Genomic DNA, 18,786 nt, shown 5'->3' with positions numbered 1-18,786 from the left:
AATATAGAGAACATTGAAAAAAAAAAGTATTAAACAATCTATAAGTATTAAAACTTTAAATTATCTTGTATAAATTATCAAAGAACTATGTAATTAAATAATTAAAATAACTAATTTGAAAGTACTCGCGCAATTTCATATTTAACTATATAAATTATTGCCACGATTTCAATTATCGACCTGTTTGGACATAATACTTATGCTACTGTCAATTAGATGTTATCTGAAATTATTATTTTTAGTAATTATTAAAAAATAGGAAGATTAAAGTTTTCATAATTGATTGACGTAAAGCTTATACGGCCTTATTCCACAATTAGGGGTCTAAGAACGACATGTGATGTTCCAAATTCTAGGGGGACCAATTAACTATTTCCACCTTTAAGAAAATGATAACTTTGAATAAATCATGAAATTTCAATTCTTATTCGAACAGTGACACTGCTCCCATTAATTCAAATTGGAAACAATTAAAAATATATTGTGAGGTTGGACAAAAATTCTCAATTTTTGGCCAAGTCAAGACAAGCTATGCATGTGACCGAAAATCATATAAATTTATCATTATATTCAGGAATTAAATATGCACTATCTTAGATTTTTTTAGACAACGTAATCCGTAGCTGCTAACTTTCGATGTATATTGGGTTAAAACTCGAGGTAATACAATAGCCTACAAACCATGATAACCAGTTAAACCGCAGTAGGCACATCATGTGCGAAATTCTCGTACAATAAAGTGTTAGTATGTGGAATTGAAGTAATGATCATTGGTAAAGTGTACACACCAACTCGAACACCCGAAGGGATGTAATATATTATATTGTTGGGACACGTGGTCCATTTTAGTCAATTAATATTTTAAGAATTCATATATTATATATATGGTATATAGATTAAGCAACTAAAAATAACAAAATATAAGATATTTCCTAGAAGATTCCGAGTTATATAAGTGCTATAAGAAGAAAGAATAGGCTCTGGACAGTCTTTGGGGAGCCCCTCGCTAGAGAAATGGTTGCTCCACATGCACCTCCACGGGCTGGATTGACCCGTAAAATCAAGTGCCCCGCTCCGTTTCTTTCCAAGACTTATGATCTGTTGGAGACGGAAGAAGAAGGACATGGTGGCGGCGGAGATAGGATAGTTTCTTGGAATTCTGAGGGGGATGGATTTGTTGTGTGGTCTCCGGCTGAGTTTTCTGAAGTGGTGTTGCCTAGATATTTCAAGCACAACAATTTCTCCAGCTTTATTCGCCAACTCAATACATACGTAAGTCATCTCTCTTTTCAACTGATAACCATCATATGTTCTTTGTAGTTAAGGTTTCAGTACTCGTCGTAGTGTATTATATTTCCTGCCTGCCGGAAGCATTGACAATATTCGACGGTATAGATCCGCATAATCTTGGACTAGAAATCTGACATTAAATATGTTTCTTGAGAGTCAAACTAGTAGCGCTACTGCCTTGGAATGTAATTAAGAAAATATAGAGTTTTGACTTAAATATTCAGTACTATATGTGTCCTTTATATATACTATAGTGGCGTGTAAAGTATGAACATTCACAGCAAAATGTGATTAAAAACATTTATTTATCACTCCTTATTTGTTGATGTAGATCAATTGATCTATAAAATGTTTTTGGAAAACCTGTATTTTTGATAATGTATATTTGACTCTTTGCGATTTGGTCAGTCTTAGTCCATTATTTTTTTTGACAATTTTAGTCATTTTTCTAATGTGACTGTTAGATGTAGTGTCGTGTCAGTACTTTCAATTAAATATGACTAAAAATTTGACAAAAATCAAAAGATATAGTAATAAGACTGAAACTCGATAATATCGATGACCAAAATAAATAAATATATAAAAATATATAGACACAAGATAAAAAAATGCCATATGCCTTATTCGTTTTGATTAACTGTATTTTAGATTATCACATATTAACAATTTTATTTTAAAATATTTAATGTGCTACATCGATCCTTTGCATATTTTGGGTAAATATTTCATGCACTAAACATGAGGTTAACGTGCCCGGCCCGAGCGATCTTTCAACCAGCTCAAAGAGCACGAGATAAACATCTATTTCAAGTATTGCAAAAGATTTGCACAGGTCACGGACAACCCTAATAAAGATTTGCAAATAATGTGTAGGGTTTCAAGAAAACAACCTCGAAACGGTGGGAATTTCAGCATGAAAAATTCCAGAGAGGTTACAGGCATCTGCTGGTGGAGATTGGACGCAAGAAGTGCGAGGCGAGTGCCTTCCCACCATTTCTGAAACCTAATAATTGTTCAGACAACAGGAAATACAAAACTACAAATAGTGCTCCAACAATGGTGGTGCTCATGGAGGAGAACAAGACCCTAAGAATGGAGAAACACCAACTTCAGTTACAAATCGCACATTTCAAGAATCTGGAAACCAAGCTGCTCCAATGTCTTCCCCGTTACACGGCATGCAACTAAATATTACTAAATAAACCTTTTAATTTCATGTATCAAAGTTATTCGATAAAATTATTGCGACAAAGTTGTGATCATTGCTCGTAAATTGGATATGTACAATTGTATGCCGTCTGTCTCGTATTTTTGTGTTCTTCATATATACATATATAGATAGATCAGTATAAAGGAGTTCTATTTACCAAATATCTACTATTTAACAAGGCATGGCTCCAAACTCAGAACAATATATTTTGTTGTTCTTTCGTCTCCTTGGTTTACTTTCAACGAATTTGTCTTCAAATTCACCCCAAATTCCTTTGTTCTCCTAGAGGCTTTTCACAAGTAACTACATATGCATGATCATTTACATGCAATAGTAAAATCAGAAGTTTTGAATACAAATACAAATAAGGACGGAAAATCATATATATTACATTTTTTTTCAATATATTAATTTTTTTTCGTCATTTTGGTTCTTTATGTCGTTAAATTTCAGCCTTAATTTGCTATATTTACATTTTAGTCCTTTTTTGACGTGTTGCTTATGTGACACAAACATGATACTGATGTCTACAATTCAACAACAGCATATGAAAATATTAAATTAATTTTTTTACAAATATTTTTTTATTCGTGCTTTAATATATTGCATAATATAAAAATTGAATAAATTCTTAATTTCATTTCCCTTTAACAAACATGTGGCTAGACAAAGTATTTTGAATTTATCATGCTTCTTCAGTACTTAACGTCCCTATCGTATATTATTAAAAAAAAAAAAACCTATCTTAGATTATTTCAGTTCACAATTTATACACACTGTCGAACGAAAGTGGATGTACTGTATATTCAAAAGGTGTCCTATGCTTAGTTCCAAAAAAGAGGGTTGATGCAAATATGCAATGTATAGTCTTCGTTTTTTAATTTTATTATTATTTTTCAGTACTTAACCCTAGGTCCTATGGTAGACAGAGACGGATTTATTCTAGGGCTGTACTTCTACTTTTTTTTTAGCGACGGTTTTTCAGAAACCGTCGTTATTATTTGCGACGGTTTTAGTACAACCGTCGCCGATGTGGATCGGCGACGGTTTTAATTCAAACAATCGCTATTAGCGACAGTTTTTTGAAAAACCGTTGCTAATAGCGACGGTTGTTTCAAAAACCGTCGTACATCAATGTCTTAGTCCAACCAAGTCCCGTCCATTTACAAGGATGAGACCAAATTCATCTCATATCCTCTGATCCGCCCCACCTCAATTCTACAAAATTTCTCTCCCAAGTCCCAAGCCCTTTAGCGACAGAATAGAATTGCGGACTCCCGAAGAAATCGAATTGTTCATCGGCAAGGCAACAATCCAGATAAGAATCGACTATACATTTTTTATTTTGTTTTTTATAGCTTCTCTGTGCGTGATTTGTGGTTTCTTGATTGTTTGTTGTTGAGTTGTTGATTGACTATTACTTGTTTCTTTGTTTAATAATTATTTTATTCTTGTTTAGGATTATAACTTGAACTATTTCATAATGGAACATCAATCTGCTGCAAAGAAAGGAAAAACATTGATATCCTCTTTCTTTAAGAAGAGAGATCGTCAAGCTAGTGAAGATACTTCAATTCCTACGGTCTTTACAATGCAACATCAATCCAGTGAAAGTCTTCTATTTCCCAATATCCAAATTCCTTCATGTTCCTCTCCTAGAGACGATCATCAGTCTTCGTCTACTTTTATTGAACGAGATCCGGGAAAAAGAAAAAAGATATGTGAATATCATGTTAATGTACGATATGAGATAAGACGTTCATATCTAAATATGAGGCCTTATCAACCAGATATGTTGGAGTATCCAGGTACAAAATTTGGAAGCCAGAATCGTCGTTTTCAGAAAAAATGGTTTCAGAAATTTTATTGGTTGGAGTATTCGCCTTCAACAAATAAAGCATATTGTTTCTATTGTTTTCTTTTCCTGAATGATGTTAATTCATCAAATGTAATTTTTTTTTAATAATATATAACTTATCATATTGAGTTCAAGTCCCCCAACTCTTATTCCTGGATCCATCCCTGATAGTAGATTATTATTTTTAAAAAAAAAAACCTATCGTAGATTATTTCAGTTCACAATTTATTACACTGCGAGGGTTGATGCATATGCAATGTATATAGTCTTCGTTTTTTTTAATTTTATTATTATTAAAACATTATCTTTCAACGAGTCCACTTTGAAGTTTGAACCAATTAATTAAAAGTTATTAATTGTTGGACTTGGGACGCCAAGAAAAAACAAAACCGGCCAGGCTGCAGTTTGTTTGTCTTTTCAACGTTTTGAATTTAGTAGCACGAATACCAAAGGAATAGAACACCAATGCATTCGATCGGTCCAATTTTGTATACACAAATTAAATAAACATTTTCAACATACAACATCCAAATAATTACTATTTCAAGTTTTTTCCAATCTATTACTATTATTAAAAATCTATATTGTAGAGATAAAAATGGTGTCTTGATTTATTTTTGGTTTTTTTAATTTTCTCTATATAATACAAATACTACACTTTTGTTTTTATTTGTTTTTAATTTCAACTAACACTTTTGTTTTTAATTTTTTTTTATTACAACAATTCAAATAATAATTTAGTCCCTCGATAATTTGTCATATTTCACTTTTTTACTTCGATAATTATAAAAAAACTGTACATACAGACAGTGAGTATGCAAAGTAGCTGATATAAAGAATTAATGTATAAGCTGAAACATGGGTTTGTCTTAATGTCAAACAAGATTGGATGTTGATAGTATCAGGTGGAAGAGTACTAGGCCAGCCTAGAAGCAAACGGCTTATCCCAAATACCAAGGTTGTGCTTAGACAGACTGATGGATTTGAGACGTTGGATTTCAAATTTTTTTAGTTTTTGGATGAACACAATTCTAGTACATTTCAGATTTATCATATAATTTTTTCAAATACATGTAAGATGAGTGTCATTTGAAATTTATTTATAAGTCTTTCAAATTTATCAACTTAAGTTGATTTATGTAGCTACCAAGCTTAATATTATCGTGTGTGTAATTTCAAACAATTTAAAAGATTTTGAATTTCTTTGATGTTACTAGTTCCTCTCAAGACCTCAGTTCAAAATTTTCTAACAGCGAATACAATGAATGAATTTCAAAATATATCTACAAGGGGGCAATAATATTTTTGGTTATGTAAGATATATATATATATATATATATAGTCACATTATTGCTCTATTCACAATTTTAGTTCATTAACTTGTATTTTTTTTTCCTCATTTTTAATATTTTACCCCGAAATGTTGACGTGACCTCAAAAAAATGTTTATATGGCTTTAGAAAATACTCAGGTGTGTGATAACACATCAATACTCGGGTGAACATTTTGTTGAAAATGATTTAAAAAGTGCAAATTGATGTACTAAAATTGTGAGTTACCAATTACATAACTAAAAGTAAAAAATGTACAAGTTATATGACAAAAATATTATTTTTCATGAGATGGATAAGTAAATTTTTTTCTCCTAAATCAAATATTTATACATTATAAACCTAGGCAAGCCAAAATTTTCGAAGCTGGACTCGTCCGTCAAATTTTGAACGATCGATCTTTCCCAAAAGGCCTAGCAGCTTATGTACCTGGACCTAATTGAAAAAATTATTTATTTCATATGCGATGTAAATAAACAAAAAAAATTCAGTTGATCTTCTGTTCATATACTAATAATATTGCATATATTTTATACGAATCTAGATTACAATATTTATAATTAATTATAAATTTTTAAATATTAAATTTAATATATATATAGATGATTGTACAATAGTATGTTAAAAAGTAAAAAAAAGTATGGAATATCTATCCTATATCAATACCATATAATAATGTGTAAAACTAACAACCTTAGTAATTTAGTAGATAAATAAAATTACTTTTTTCATTCAATAAATATTTTTACAAAAATATATTTTAATAAATTCTTAAAAAAAACTAAATAGTTTTTTATTCATAATCAATAACTTAAAGTTATAAATATAATTAACTAAGTTTAAAATCTATGCACGCAAATTATCTATACTATATTACAATGCACTAACTCTTTAAAGTAACCACCTTAGTCAGATGGATAAAACTATTCGTTCTTTCATTCCATAAAGATTTTTATAAGAATCTATTTTAGTAAATTCTTAAAACAACTAAATAATTTGTTAATAATAATCAATAACTTAAATATTAAAAAATAATTACTTAAAACAACTAAATAATTTGTTAATAATAATCAATAACTTAAAGGTTAAAAAATAATTAATCAAGTAGAAAATCAATTAACACACATTATAATCAAAAACATAAATATTTAAAAATAATTGATCAAGTTAAAAATCTATGCACGCGAATTATCGCATGTTGTGTGCTGCTATTGTATACAGTAATATTAAATATATTCCACATTGTATGAATGAAAAAATATATGTGATTTTTTTAATTTAATTTTATTTTATTTTATTTTATCACACTAACGCCATGCTCCTTGATTTATGAAAAATAACCAATCAAGAATGTGTGATCAATACAAATTGTTACGCAATTGAGAGAACCTTACTATATAAAGTCTCCATTTACGTTGCATTTGGAGTACTAAGTTTGTTGTTCTTGTAAAAATGGCTGCACCAAAATGGCTTTGTGTCGCATTAATGGCAGTTCTATTAAGCTTATCGATGTGCTCCGCCCACAGGGCTAAAAGTTTTAGATTTTCTTCCCCCATGTCTGACCTCATGGACGAATCCAAACACCGTCACATTCTCGCCGAAGTCGATGATCATGAACATGGAAGTGACAGAGATATAGTCGTTGACGGTGGTGGCGCCGGAGGAGGTGGAGGAGGTTGGAGCAGTGGAGGAAGCCATGCAAGTGGTGGTTATGGTTTTGGCCATGGCAGTGGTGGCTCCAACGGCGGTGGCGGGGGCGGTGGTGGGTGGAGTAGTGGTGGTGGTGGTGGTTATGGTGGAAATCCCGGTGGTGGAAGTGGGTATGGTTATGGTCATGGAGGCGGCTCTAGTGGAGGTGGCGGAGGTGGTGGAGGTAGCTGGAGCAGTGGTTCTGGAGGAGATCAAGGGTATGGGTATGGTAGTGGATACGGTTATGATAATGGATTCTATCCACCAGGATTCGTTCCCGGGATAGGTGGTCCTTTCCATTGCCAACCTATTACATGCGGTAATCCCGTCGGCTGTCCTGGATTTGTATTTCATTTCACTTCCAATAAACCAGCTACAGTGAAGGATACTACGAATGCAGTAGGAAATGATCGATCCAAGGAAAATACTGGTTCCAAATCACCTGAATCTGGATAAATATTGATTACATATCTCACAGACTCATCATGTTTCTTACGTATTTGTCTGTATAAAGGCTATGATTACAAAAAATGGCTTTGTTCTCTAAGGCCAAGAATCCTTGATTAGTATAACAAATAAGACATGTTCACATGATATTCTGTTGTGCAGAATTTAAAGATATTATTAGCAAAAGGCCATTGCGCTCACCCATTTTTATAGGTCATTTAAGTGGTAGGTAAACACCGGAACAAACATTTACATTGAGAAACCGCCAACTTTAGGCTTCACAACCGGGATTGTGTAGACCATACTTTACTAATCCGAACAGCTAATTAACAATGTCCAGCACAAAAACCTGGTTTAACCATTAAAAAAAGAAATGAGAGATTTTATTCCAGCTGCATTGAATTTCAAAGGTGAGACGGGAAAAAAGAAGAAAGAAATCAAACCAGGAACACGATCAATCACATTTCATTTAGCCAAAATTGGGACACCGCAAGCAAAGGGAGCGTGCTTCCCCTCTTCAAAAACAAGGTTGCCTCTAACAAAAGTTGCTAAAACCTTTCCGGCTAGTTTTGATCCAATGTATGCTGAAATATTCTGCATAGTTAAGTAGGTTTTAATGTTAAAATGGGACCAAAAGAACATGTTATCGGCTTTAACGTGTCAGTCAACGTGAGTATACCCGATGCTTGAGGTATACAGGGTGATTATTATCAAGCTCAAATTCTACTTCAGGTTCCCAGACAACAAAATCTGCATGATTTCCTATTGTAATTGCTCCCTGCACAAGCGTTGCATTAATCCATAATGAACTACAAAGTTCTACTTGCTACTAAATACAGAAGTGCATGTAAAATCTAGAGCCAAACTGTTTGATCATTATCACCTTTAGATCTTGGCCCGAAAGTTTTGCTGGTTTATCGCTCCACCAGGAAACTAATTGATTCAGACTGATTCCATGTGTACGTCCATACGACCACGTTACAGGAAGAACAAACTGCATGATATGCTAAAAAATATGGAAATTACAACAGAAAAGGAATTACAATAACCGATGAAGAGATGCAACGAACTCGGAAACATATTTTTTATGAAACTGAAGTAACGGGTCAATTTTATGCCAAAATAAAATTGACGAATGGCATGCACCTGCAAGGAAGATATGCCGCCCCAAGCCCTAAGGAAGTTACCCTCATTGAAGAGTTTGAGTTCCGGAACTGAGGGAGAGTGATCAGAGCTCAACATGTCAATGTCTCCATCCTGAAATTGAATTTCAATCAAATCCAGTAGTTAGAAGTTGAAACAGTTTATCCACAAAATACGAGCAGCTTTACCAGCAAAGCAGCCCAGAGTTTTTCTTTATTTTCTGCATCACGGATTGGTGGAGCACACTTAAACCGAGTATCTCCATCTGGAATCTCTTCAGCTGAAAAGGCCAAATAGTGGGGGCATGTTTCAACCGTAACTCTTTCACCCCTTCGTTTGGCTTCCTGGAAACACAAAGGTTCCATGTTTAAGGAACGAAAAGAAGAAACTTCAACCGCAAATTAAGAACTATTCATCAAGTTGACAATAAATAATTATTGGGGGAAGGGGGGTATAGAAAAAAATTGTAAAGTTCCTTGTATTATTTACCAATATCATAATCAATTCGTTCTCTAGTTAAATCTCAAAACACAACACAAGTCATGAATTTTAGATAGCATCAATTATAATGTTTAAACAAGATACAGTGCAACATAGAAATCGCAAGCTGGAAAGATATATTAATTTTTTAATTCAAAATTTGTTAGGAAAGGTAATGACAGAAATTACTTTAATAAGTTCCAAAGAAGATCTGGCATCAGATAAATGAACAATGTGAAGATGAGCTCCTTCAGCAGAACCTCCAGCTCTAGTGTCCTTCGTTACTGTTAACAGCTCTCGAATTGCTGCTTCTTCCCTGAATAAATGGATTATATTTATGTAATAGGCCAACCGATTTGAGATCATTGTGGTTAATATTACATCAAAGCTCGAAGTCTCTGGCATCCTTTTAATTGAGGGCAAACTCTGAGAAAATCATGACTTTTGGCTGGGAAATCTCAGACAAATATGGCATGCTGTACTGAAAGTTTTTATGAACTGATGTTCGAATTTTATAAGCTGACTTAAAGTGCCACTCTGAATCTCACCATGAAGCAGGCCTGCTCTTCAGATACGTGGCATATGATCGAGGATTTCCAGCATCGTCTATTGTTTCCCAGTCATTTGTGATTTGTTGCATCTCAGCATGTACAAGCAGCGGTCTTCTATATTTTGCCAGTATAGAGAGCCCTTCCTACAGGAAACTACATATATTATTGACTCTCACACAAATTGTATAAAGACAGCAACTGGTTACCTTTATATGGCTGGAATTGGTCATTGGAAAGTCGTTGATTCCCGAAGGACACATAAAATGACTAGAAAAAAAAACATCAAATATGTCAGACGGATGGAGCATGATAGACAAGTAGTTGAACTCAAGATTCAAGAGAATCAGTTACAGAAACAGAGAGATGGATACATGGGAGAGCTATCCAAGGTGACTCAATAATCCTTCAACTATCAAGTGGCATATTGAAGACATCCGTATATAATCAAATTGAACAACTGGATGTGTAACTAAATTTTCCTTCAAAAATTATAATCTGATCATATATTTAATTCTAATATTCTGCTGCATGATGATCAAACCTTCAGGCCAAGTACTCCAGCCTCGAGAAGGCGCTCTAGAGAACTTGCATTGAATGCATTTTCTGGTACCAGGCCTCCCCAAAAACCTGTTTAGAGAAAATTAAATGATATGCAGTAAATTTAGAATGAAAAGAACGGCTTAAAGAGCATACCAACATCAACAAATATCCTCCCTTTAGCAGCTGTGGTCTGAGATTCATCGCCAGCAAAGATTAAAAGAAAATAAGAGTCAGTTACTCTTGATAGAGCATGCTATAACGAATCAAGTGATCCTGATCCGCCTCTTAATCTTTTCTCCGTACCTTAAGTTTCAGAGTTTCTTCTGAAACTGTAGATGGAAAACTATTCAATGGCATGTCAATCAATGTCGTGATTCCACCTGCGACAGCATCATGAGATAAGTATTTCTTTTCACATAATGAATTGCATCTCTTCACAATTGTACATAAACCTATGTATATCTGCATACCAGCAGCAGCTGCTCTTGTCCCTGAAGGAAATCCCTCCCACTCTGTTCTTCCAGGATCATCAAGATGTGCATGACTTCCATGAATTATAAAAAAAATTATTTTCCCCAAAATCTTTGAAAAGAACAATAAAATATGACATAACCATAAATATCTATAGAAAAATGGAACCTACAAATGCAGTCTGATGCATTACACATGGCTATATAGATATTATAGACTGAAAGCCGCTATTTAAATGGCATGCTTTTTTAGTTTAGTGTCATTTAATTCCAATTGATTTAAACTAAAAATAAGGGAAAACACAGTTTTGTCAGCTTACACGTCAATCAACCCAGGCATAATGACAGCCTGCCCGTAATCAATAATGTGTTTACTCCGAGCATTTCCTTGCCAAGTATCTCCTTCAACTACAGATATGATCTTCCCTCCTTTTACTTCAACTGCTCATTTTCCGGAGTCATGAAACAATTTATTAGCAAAATAAAATGAATCACAAATTGAAGCTGCTTACAGCTACTTCAGAAAAATAGTAATTAAGACCGATTCAATGAGAATAAAACTTGTTTGCCGAGATAACCTGCGCCAGATATTACAGCACTTGGTGTCACGATGCGCTTACTAGTTATCCAATAGTGTCTATATGGCATGAGGCTGCACCTGGTCCTGTAGGACTGTGGAACAAATATTTATAAACTGCATTACCATAGCTTTAACATGACCAGAGATATTCAAAGGGCACACATAGAAGCTAGGATGAAATAGAGCTTCTGCACAAGTTCTTTTGAAAGAGGGATAGAATGTCGAAAATCAACAATCTATTCTGGGGTTGTATGAAATAGCAGAATCAATAAATACACAAATTTATATATGACATGGATGCCAATAACACCACAAAAAAGCGTAAAGAAAGAATTTGTATTTCTGTCTGTGATGGAGGAGGATGTCCATTAATCATGTAGACCACAAATATATAGTTACACAGGTTCAAGTTTCCAAGAAACCAATGTAAAGGGTGTTCTCCCCATGTTTTTCCTTGTATAGTGCACTTCCGAGTTCCAAGGAAACCATACAGATCATATGGAAACGGAGAAGGCCAAATAGGATATATCGCCGTTCAAACAGAGAATAAAGGGAACAAACCAGCGGAAAAATGTCGAAATAGGTAACAATGAGAGACGCAAGAATCGGCAGCAGAGCCAGAAACCTCAATTTTCCAGACTCCATCTCCTCTGTCACCCTCACTCACTCGTCTACTCTGAATTCCAGTAGTCACAAATTTCTCATCCAACTCATTATATGTATGTTGTAGATATTAGGTGATTGATTATACTTACTTTGTATATGGTTAAATGAAAACAAAATGGAAACTTGGCAAAGAAAATCAAGCAACGCAACTCCAAATGTCCTTTTATTTTTGGACCGGTTCGTGAAATGTAGGCTCGTTGTGCCCCGTGATTGTCACCCACCATCAGCGTCACCTGACAGATTTTTTGTTTGTTAGATTCAACTAGGAAAAGATTCTTTTTACGCATAATAAAATAATAATTTACAAAAGATTCTATAGCACGTGTACCCCCACAAGATCCCACTTGATTCCTATTATTAAATTTCGATTCTTTTGGTAGTGATTTTTAATGTTTTCTAGAATGAAATTTTGTATTTATTTTTACATATATTGCAGTAATTACAAATATTGACGTGGATTACTATTATTATTGTAATAACGGATGAAAGATTTAATTGAGAAAGCATGTTGTTATATACTTTTTGCTTTTCATTTTAGTTTCTATCTTTTTTTAAAAAAAAGTGGATGAAAATGTTACAGTTTCCAATTTGTTTCATTCGAGAGGATAGCAATCCCAATGATTTAGTGGGTCTTTTGGTAATCGTCATTTTAATTGAAGCTGCGTATGGCAAAAAGTATCATTGCTATTATTAATATCGTCAATTAATTTAAAGATCAAATAATTTACAATAAAGAATATAGTATTGATAGTGGGCGTCTAAATCTGCTTTATATTCTTAATTTGAAAAATACACACACAAATGACGGTCTATATCAGAGAAAAGTCGAGATTGTTGTGTGTTATGACACGAAAATCTACAAAGCAACTATAACTTATTAATGATTTATTGTACTTATTTGAACACTTGATTGACCATTCTTTGTTCATAGTCGTAGCTCGATTATCATTTAGCACACATTTGATGTGACTCGAAACAAAACAATATGATAACAAAGGCTCCTATTTAAGGGGAAAAATTCATGGGCCACACAAATAAAAACCAAACATGTGATAATTAATTGCTAATGTAACAGAAAATGCTACAACAATTGATACATGTGATGAGTTTCCCCTATTTAACAGCGTCAGAAATGGTTTATTGTTATTTTTTGGAACTAATAAATTGGTTATCGATGCTATTTTGTAGCGCTTAAGTTTTTTAGAACAAAAAGGTCAGAAAAATAGTAGAAAACTATGAAACATTGCATACTTCTTGAAAGCTCGTTACAGTCATCTGCAAAATTCATTGATTATTAACACTTAAAGCTTGAAAATACATACAGCTGAATACTTGGTCCTGTCCCATTAGTTTGTCGTAATCACCAGACATACATAAAGTCTCCCTTGCTCTGGGACAGCTAATTTCATGAGAACAGTAGTGTGAGCAAAAATATGACTTCTGTTTACGTTCATTTTGCCTGAAAGAAACAGACCAAGATAATGATCATGGTACATTTTAAGGCGGCTGCGAGAAAGTTCTGCCACAAGCAAAATATGAGATGATATAACATTGTTTTTAACTCTCACTATGCAGAAGTGCTAGGTATCTCATCTTTAGTCAGAATGGATGCATGAGTTGGTCTGGGTTCGAGAGCAGGAGGGGCAGCTGGTTTCTCTTCGATTGGGAGCTTTGGTGATCTTGAATTAACGTGATGGATTTGATCTGAAGGAATCTCAAACTGCAAGGAAAGAACAATGTGCTCGTTAAACTTTAAACATTCATGTTCACTATTAGCGTAATCAAAGCAGAGTTTCCATGATACTGTTAGCTCTTGGAGAAGCCAATCAAGAATCATGCACTTATTTATTTCAGGACGAACTGTAGTGGAGGCCATTCCATCGATAATTTAAAAGAAGTCAAGCCCAAAAGTTTACATTTTCACATTCTTAATCTAGATCATCTATTTCTTCATCCATTACAGATAAAGATGAAGTTGAACAAATAAAAAAATAGATAAAATAAAAACTATCAAAACTTCCACTGCAACTGACCTTGTAACCACAGCCAGCTACGCATGCACGGAAGCATTCCTGTTATGTGCAGAGACAGACGAGCAATATACGTGTATGAGTAAACATAGTGTAAGAAACATATGTTACTACGGGAAGCATCAGCCAGGCGACAATACCACTAAATACTTTTATACAGAAATTACCAATCAGAAAGATGAGTAACTGAGAAAATGCATGTGTATACGAACACAAACACGTGGTTCAAAAGAAAGACTTAAGACAGGCAACTACCTCTGAGTAGATAACAGTACCAGGAGAAAAGAAAGACTTAAGACAGGCAACTACCTCTGAGTAGCTAACAGAACCAGGAGAACGATCAATATAAGCACTCCATTTCTGGTCCTTGAGGACTGGGTCTTTGTAACATATTTCATCACATTCACCCAAACCTTATATCAAATGGTCAGTTAGTTGAGCGAGTTTTTAAAGATGATGACAAACTATAATATCCAGCAAAAACTTAAAATAAACCGACTATCATGGGATAATTTATATATGACAACATCATAGCAAGTCAGAAAAGTATGACTAAAAATGTTTTGATGGAAGATAATAGCCATGATTAAGTAAATAGAAGTTTCTCTCGAATGGAATAAACATTGGCAAAGTGGTTGACACGAAAAAAAAACTTACATTCATCCCATGTTTCACCATCAGCATCACACCCCTTTTTGCAAAACACTCTCCCTGCAAGAACCTAGATCATGTTTAGTCCAATTTTGCTTCATAAAACTGTAAATGCAGATAAACAACGAAATGCAAATCACAACTCAAATAATAAAAGAAAAATCCAATTGAGAATTGTAATGACGAATCTTTATTTGAATGAAATACTAATATAGACATGATTAAAGAGTTGTTAATTATACATTATCAAAGAATTGATTAATTAATGATTAACGTATTGAGATCCACCAAATTTAAAATAGATCACCCAATCTCCTTCAGATAACATTATCCCAAGAAATCTAACTAGAATAATGAGATTATGACACGTGACAGATAAGATTGAGTTCGGATCTTCTGAACCAGTCCGGTTATAGCCTATGAATAGAAGCTTATTTCATTTGTTTCCTATACCGCTTTCCCTCAGTTTCTCTCGCGATTTCTAGCCATATAACTTGGGTTTTTAGCCAGTTTCTAGGACATTTTAGTGTCGAGATGTTTCGGAGCTAAAGTCAACTCGAGTAGGGGGTCGGTGAACCTGTACACGCAGATCGAGAAGTCGTCAGCGGGCTGACGACAGACGCAGGTATAATCATAAAGCCTCAAATAACATTAGGAAGAACTTTGAACTATTTTTAGTGATTCTTGATAGTGATTTTCACATGTTGGTGTTGTCTAAGTTCAGAGAGTAGACTTTATGTTAGATTGTTTTAATAAGGTATGTGATGTACTGATTAAGATATTCATGCGTAGTATACATACTTATATGTTGTATATTTATATGTTGCATGACACTTGTTTTACTCCTTTGAAATATTAGGCATTTCATACCACGTTGAGCCTGATCTCTTTTGAGATATATCTCGTTTGTTGAGATCGCTCAACCATGTTTTATATTGTGGACGGTTGGGTATCGAGAGCTACAGTATCCGACGGGACCCGTGAGCTATGAAAAACCTGGACATCATAGCTCCACGTCTTATTGATGAGTGTGGGAGACAAAACATGCCTAGGACAGATCAAAGACCACACACTCAGGTCTAGACTGAGCATGAGATTCTTGATTTGATCCTTAATATCCGATCATATTGCATTTCACATGCATCATATCAGTTTGTATACTCGTATATTCTCACATTGAGTGATTGTCGCTCACATCTTTGTTTTCATCTTGAACAACCCATTCCACGGTAGAGGTCTTAGGTTGTACGGTTCAGACGGCCAAGGCAACGACTATAATAGTTGAATTTTCGGTGATGATATCGTAGAGATTTTATTTGGTTTTTCGTATTCTCTTACATGATTATAATTTTGATATGGTTGCATTAATGATTAAGACTGGAATTATTGTTTCTGCTGTTTAATTGTTGTTATTAAGTTTTAATCAGCATGCTTATTAGTCTGTTTAATAATGCATTGAGTAAAGGCGCTACAAAAATAGTCAAATTTATATCTGTAAACTCCATAAATTAATTAAATATTCAAGTTTTGCTAAAGTAAAATCCCTTAACCTTCTTCCTTGGTTTTTAAACGTGAAAATCTCTTAACTTTCTAAGGACGAATTTACTGAATATCAACAAGACATGGCCAAGACCATAAAACGTTTTGCATTATTTAGGTGCTACGCAGTACATTCCCGAGCCAAGATGTTGTAATCGCACATAACATCCTTGAAAACAAAATTATGAAATTCTTTTCAGATCTATTCTACATTCAAACATGTTAGTTGACCCACATCGGTTGGATAAAATCCCTGATAGTTGAATATATGGGCTTGAACAATCATATTCTCTTGAGCTAGCTTTTAAGTTGAATTAGATCAAAATCTCAATCTTAACGTACTATCATTAACTATTAGATTGCTCATAGTTGGGGCACCCGTTTTGCCCATAGTTTGGTCATTTGTAAACTTCACGCTCTAGATATTCATTCTTGGGCGTGAAGACGTGTGTTAGTTGTCATATATCGTTTGGATAAAATCCATGTGAGTTACGTATATAGATTTGGATAATCCTCTACTCTTGAACTAGCTTTTGATTTTAATTTAGGTTCAAGTCTCAATCTTAACAAGACATAAACAAAATAGCAAAATGTTGCAATTTATGCTCATATAGAGTCTTGGATCTGAAACTCAAATGCATAAAACTAGAATTTTCCTTACTTCTGCTCTCATTTACACCCCCCCGATATCTACAAAATCATTACACTCCTCTAAAGTTCAGCATGATGGACACTTGTAACAGGAAGCTTCAGCCACAAAAAATGCAGAGGAATTCAATGAGAAAAGCCTAACTTGACACAAAAAATCCTTTATCATTGACTTTGGGAAAATCCCATATCTCGTTATAGAATTTCCCCTCAGAAGTATCCAAATTGGTGAATCTTCAACACGATCACCATATAAGAATTAAATAGCCCCACATGAACAGAAGCACAGAAACTAATAGAGGACCCAAATTCCCCAAACAGAAAATAGCAAGCTATTTACGAAAGGGAAAAATCTTAACTTTTCACGGTTATGATCTTTTTAAGGATACACGAATCAAATTAATGCCGTAACAGGGGAGACGAGAGAACAAATTACATGGGATTTGCATGAGAGCGGCATATTTGTTGGTGCATTGACTGTTACACGGAGGCGTCCATTGCTGTGGAATCATTTTATTTCTTTCTTTCTCACAGATTTCTGTGCATACGCTGTTCTCTCTATGAAAATGCAAAAATTTGAATTTAGGTTTTTTTTTTATTATTACAAAATCTGAAGATGAAATGGGGAAGGAGAGTAAGTGAGCGAGGACGGTCGGAAGGAGCAGATGCTGAGCTGCATGGTATGAGGGTGATTAGGTCAATTCGCAGCCTTCATGTTTCGGACCTGGACTAGAATTTGGGCTAAATACCACATCCGTGAGTGGGCTACCTATGTACACAATAAATGGGCCTCTATCATTTGGGCTGTCCATATCTGCTTCTCGATTTCCGCTCTCTTCGATTCAAGAAATGAAGAAACTTACACTCAATGTCATGGTTAATTTTAATTTACGTGAATTTGGATTTCCTCAATTTCTTGGGTTTCATAAATTAGAATTCGATTGCTTGAACGACTAATTAGTAGATCATAAAAGATTGGCAACTGCTGAGAAATCAGAAGCTTCCATTCATATGTACATACAAGTTTCAGAAGAAGAAAAAGTAGACAACAAAAAGGTTCGAACTTCGAACAGCCAAAATTTGGATGGAGCAAAATCTTCAAGCGCCGGCGATTAATAGGAACGAGAGGCGAGAGTGAAGATGTGAGATATAGAATGCGCTAGACCATAAACAATGGCGATCTTCACTTGCCCTCTCTTCGGTATCTGGCGCCCGTACTCCATTCTCCTCCACGAATTTCCACCGTTGATCATCTCCATCTTGCTTCCTTTCATCTTCACAGATTCAGATAAAATTATTTTCTTAGCTGAAATTGGAACTCCTCTTCACTTTGCGTTTGTGGACTGAAGTCTGCATCAGTTTATATAGGCATTGCGTTCCAAAATTGCCCCTCAACTTTGGTCATAATTATAATATACATGTAGGAAATGGAAAGCCAAAATAATGTTCTGGCTAAAGCAAAAGGCCAAAGTGCTTCTTCCTTTTTTTTTAGTGATTTGGGAGCAAAAATCACGTGGGATAAAACAGTAGAAAAGTAGTATTCTAAGTTATTATATATTAGTATAATTCAAAGATAAGACGATGACATTCCATTTTTGAGATATGACCAGAACTTTTAATTTTCCAATTATTTTAAAGATTTTTTAATGAATATTTTGTGGTT

At 34.2% G+C, this 18,786-nt stretch overlaps 2 protein-coding genes and 1 long non-coding RNA gene across 5 annotated transcripts; 1 reads left to right on the top strand and 2 right to left on the bottom strand.

Moving 5' to 3' along the window:
- Positions 1-971: 971 nt before the first annotated feature.
- On the top strand, positions 972-2,758 carry LOC140813176 (uncharacterized). Its single transcript, XR_012113845.1, has 2 exons — positions 972-1,272; positions 2,164-2,758. It is a non-coding gene; the product is annotated as an uncharacterized lncRNA (long non-coding RNA).
- A 4,917-nt stretch (positions 2,759-7,675) lies between these two features.
- LOC140813175 (allantoinase) lies at positions 7,676-12,409 on the bottom strand. Its single transcript, XM_073171641.1, has 16 exons — positions 12,151-12,409; positions 11,588-11,681; positions 11,330-11,450; positions 11,010-11,083; positions 10,843-10,919; positions 10,693-10,729; positions 10,540-10,626; positions 10,206-10,264; positions 9,997-10,142; positions 9,638-9,764; positions 9,157-9,312; positions 8,972-9,082; positions 8,709-8,819; positions 8,505-8,603; positions 8,269-8,419; positions 7,676-8,174 (listed from the first exon to the last, which is right to left on the bottom strand). The coding sequence occupies exons 1-15, from the start codon at positions 12,232-12,234 to the stop codon at positions 8,291-8,293; spliced, it is 1,512 nt and encodes a 503-aa protein (XP_073027742.1). The 5' UTR covers positions 12,235-12,409; the 3' UTR covers positions 7,676-8,174; positions 8,269-8,290.
- Positions 12,410-13,506: 1,097 nt separating this feature from the next.
- Positions 13,507-18,559, bottom strand: LOC140813174 (uncharacterized). Of its 3 annotated transcripts, XM_073171638.1 has the most exons (6): positions 17,560-17,863; positions 14,943-14,996; positions 14,595-14,698; positions 14,289-14,327; positions 13,824-13,975; positions 13,507-13,714 (listed from the first exon to the last, which is right to left on the bottom strand). In XM_073171638.1, coding segments are annotated over exons 1-6 (426 nt in total). In that variant the 5' UTR covers positions 17,636-17,863; the 3' UTR covers positions 13,507-13,713. The 3 variants fall into 3 exon arrangements, with proteins under 3 accessions (XP_073027739.1, XP_073027740.1, XP_073027738.1); XM_073171639.1 differs by having other exon boundaries at positions 13,507-13,975; positions 14,943-15,006; positions 17,560-18,559; XM_073171637.1 differs by having other exon boundaries at positions 13,507-13,975; positions 17,560-17,856.
- Between the last annotated feature and the right edge of the window lie 227 nt (positions 18,560-18,786).

Source organism: Primulina eburnea, chromosome 14 (assembly GCF_022965805.1).
Source record: "Primulina eburnea isolate SZY01 chromosome 14, ASM2296580v1, whole genome shotgun sequence".
Taxonomy (NCBI): domain Eukaryota; kingdom Viridiplantae; phylum Streptophyta; class Magnoliopsida; order Lamiales; family Gesneriaceae; genus Primulina; species Primulina eburnea.
Note: the sequence above shows the minus strand (reverse complement) of the source record. Positions and strands in the feature narration are given on the sequence as shown.

What these genes read in the sequence shown, in the direction of transcription:
- LOC140813175 (XM_073171641.1), bottom strand. Translation starts at nt 12,234, where the DNA reads ATGGAGTCTGGAAAATTGAGGTTTCTGGCTCTGCTGCCGATTCTTGCG. An exon ending in GAGGATATTTGTTGATGTTG is followed by an intron (nt 10,627 to 10,692) that starts GTATGCTCTTTA and finishes TTCTCTAAACAG; the next exon opens with GTTTTTGGGGAGGCCTGGTA. An exon ending in TGGAGTACTTGGCCTGAAGG is followed by an intron (nt 10,265 to 10,539) that starts TTTGATCATCAT and finishes TTTTTTCTAGTC; the next exon opens with ATTTTATGTGTCCTTCGGGA.
- LOC140813174 (XM_073171638.1), bottom strand. Translation starts at nt 17,635, where the DNA reads ATGATTCCACAGCAATGGACGCCTCCGTGTAACAGTCAATGCACCAAC. An exon ending in TGGTGAAACATGGGATGAAT is followed by an intron (nt 14,699 to 14,942) that starts GTAAGTTTTTTT and finishes ATTTGATATAAG; the next exon opens with GTTTGGGTGAATGTGATGAA. An exon ending in GTTCTGTTAGCTACTCAGAG is followed by an intron (nt 14,328 to 14,594) that starts GTAGTTGCCTGT and finishes TGCACATAACAG; the next exon opens with GAATGCTTCCGTGCATGCGT.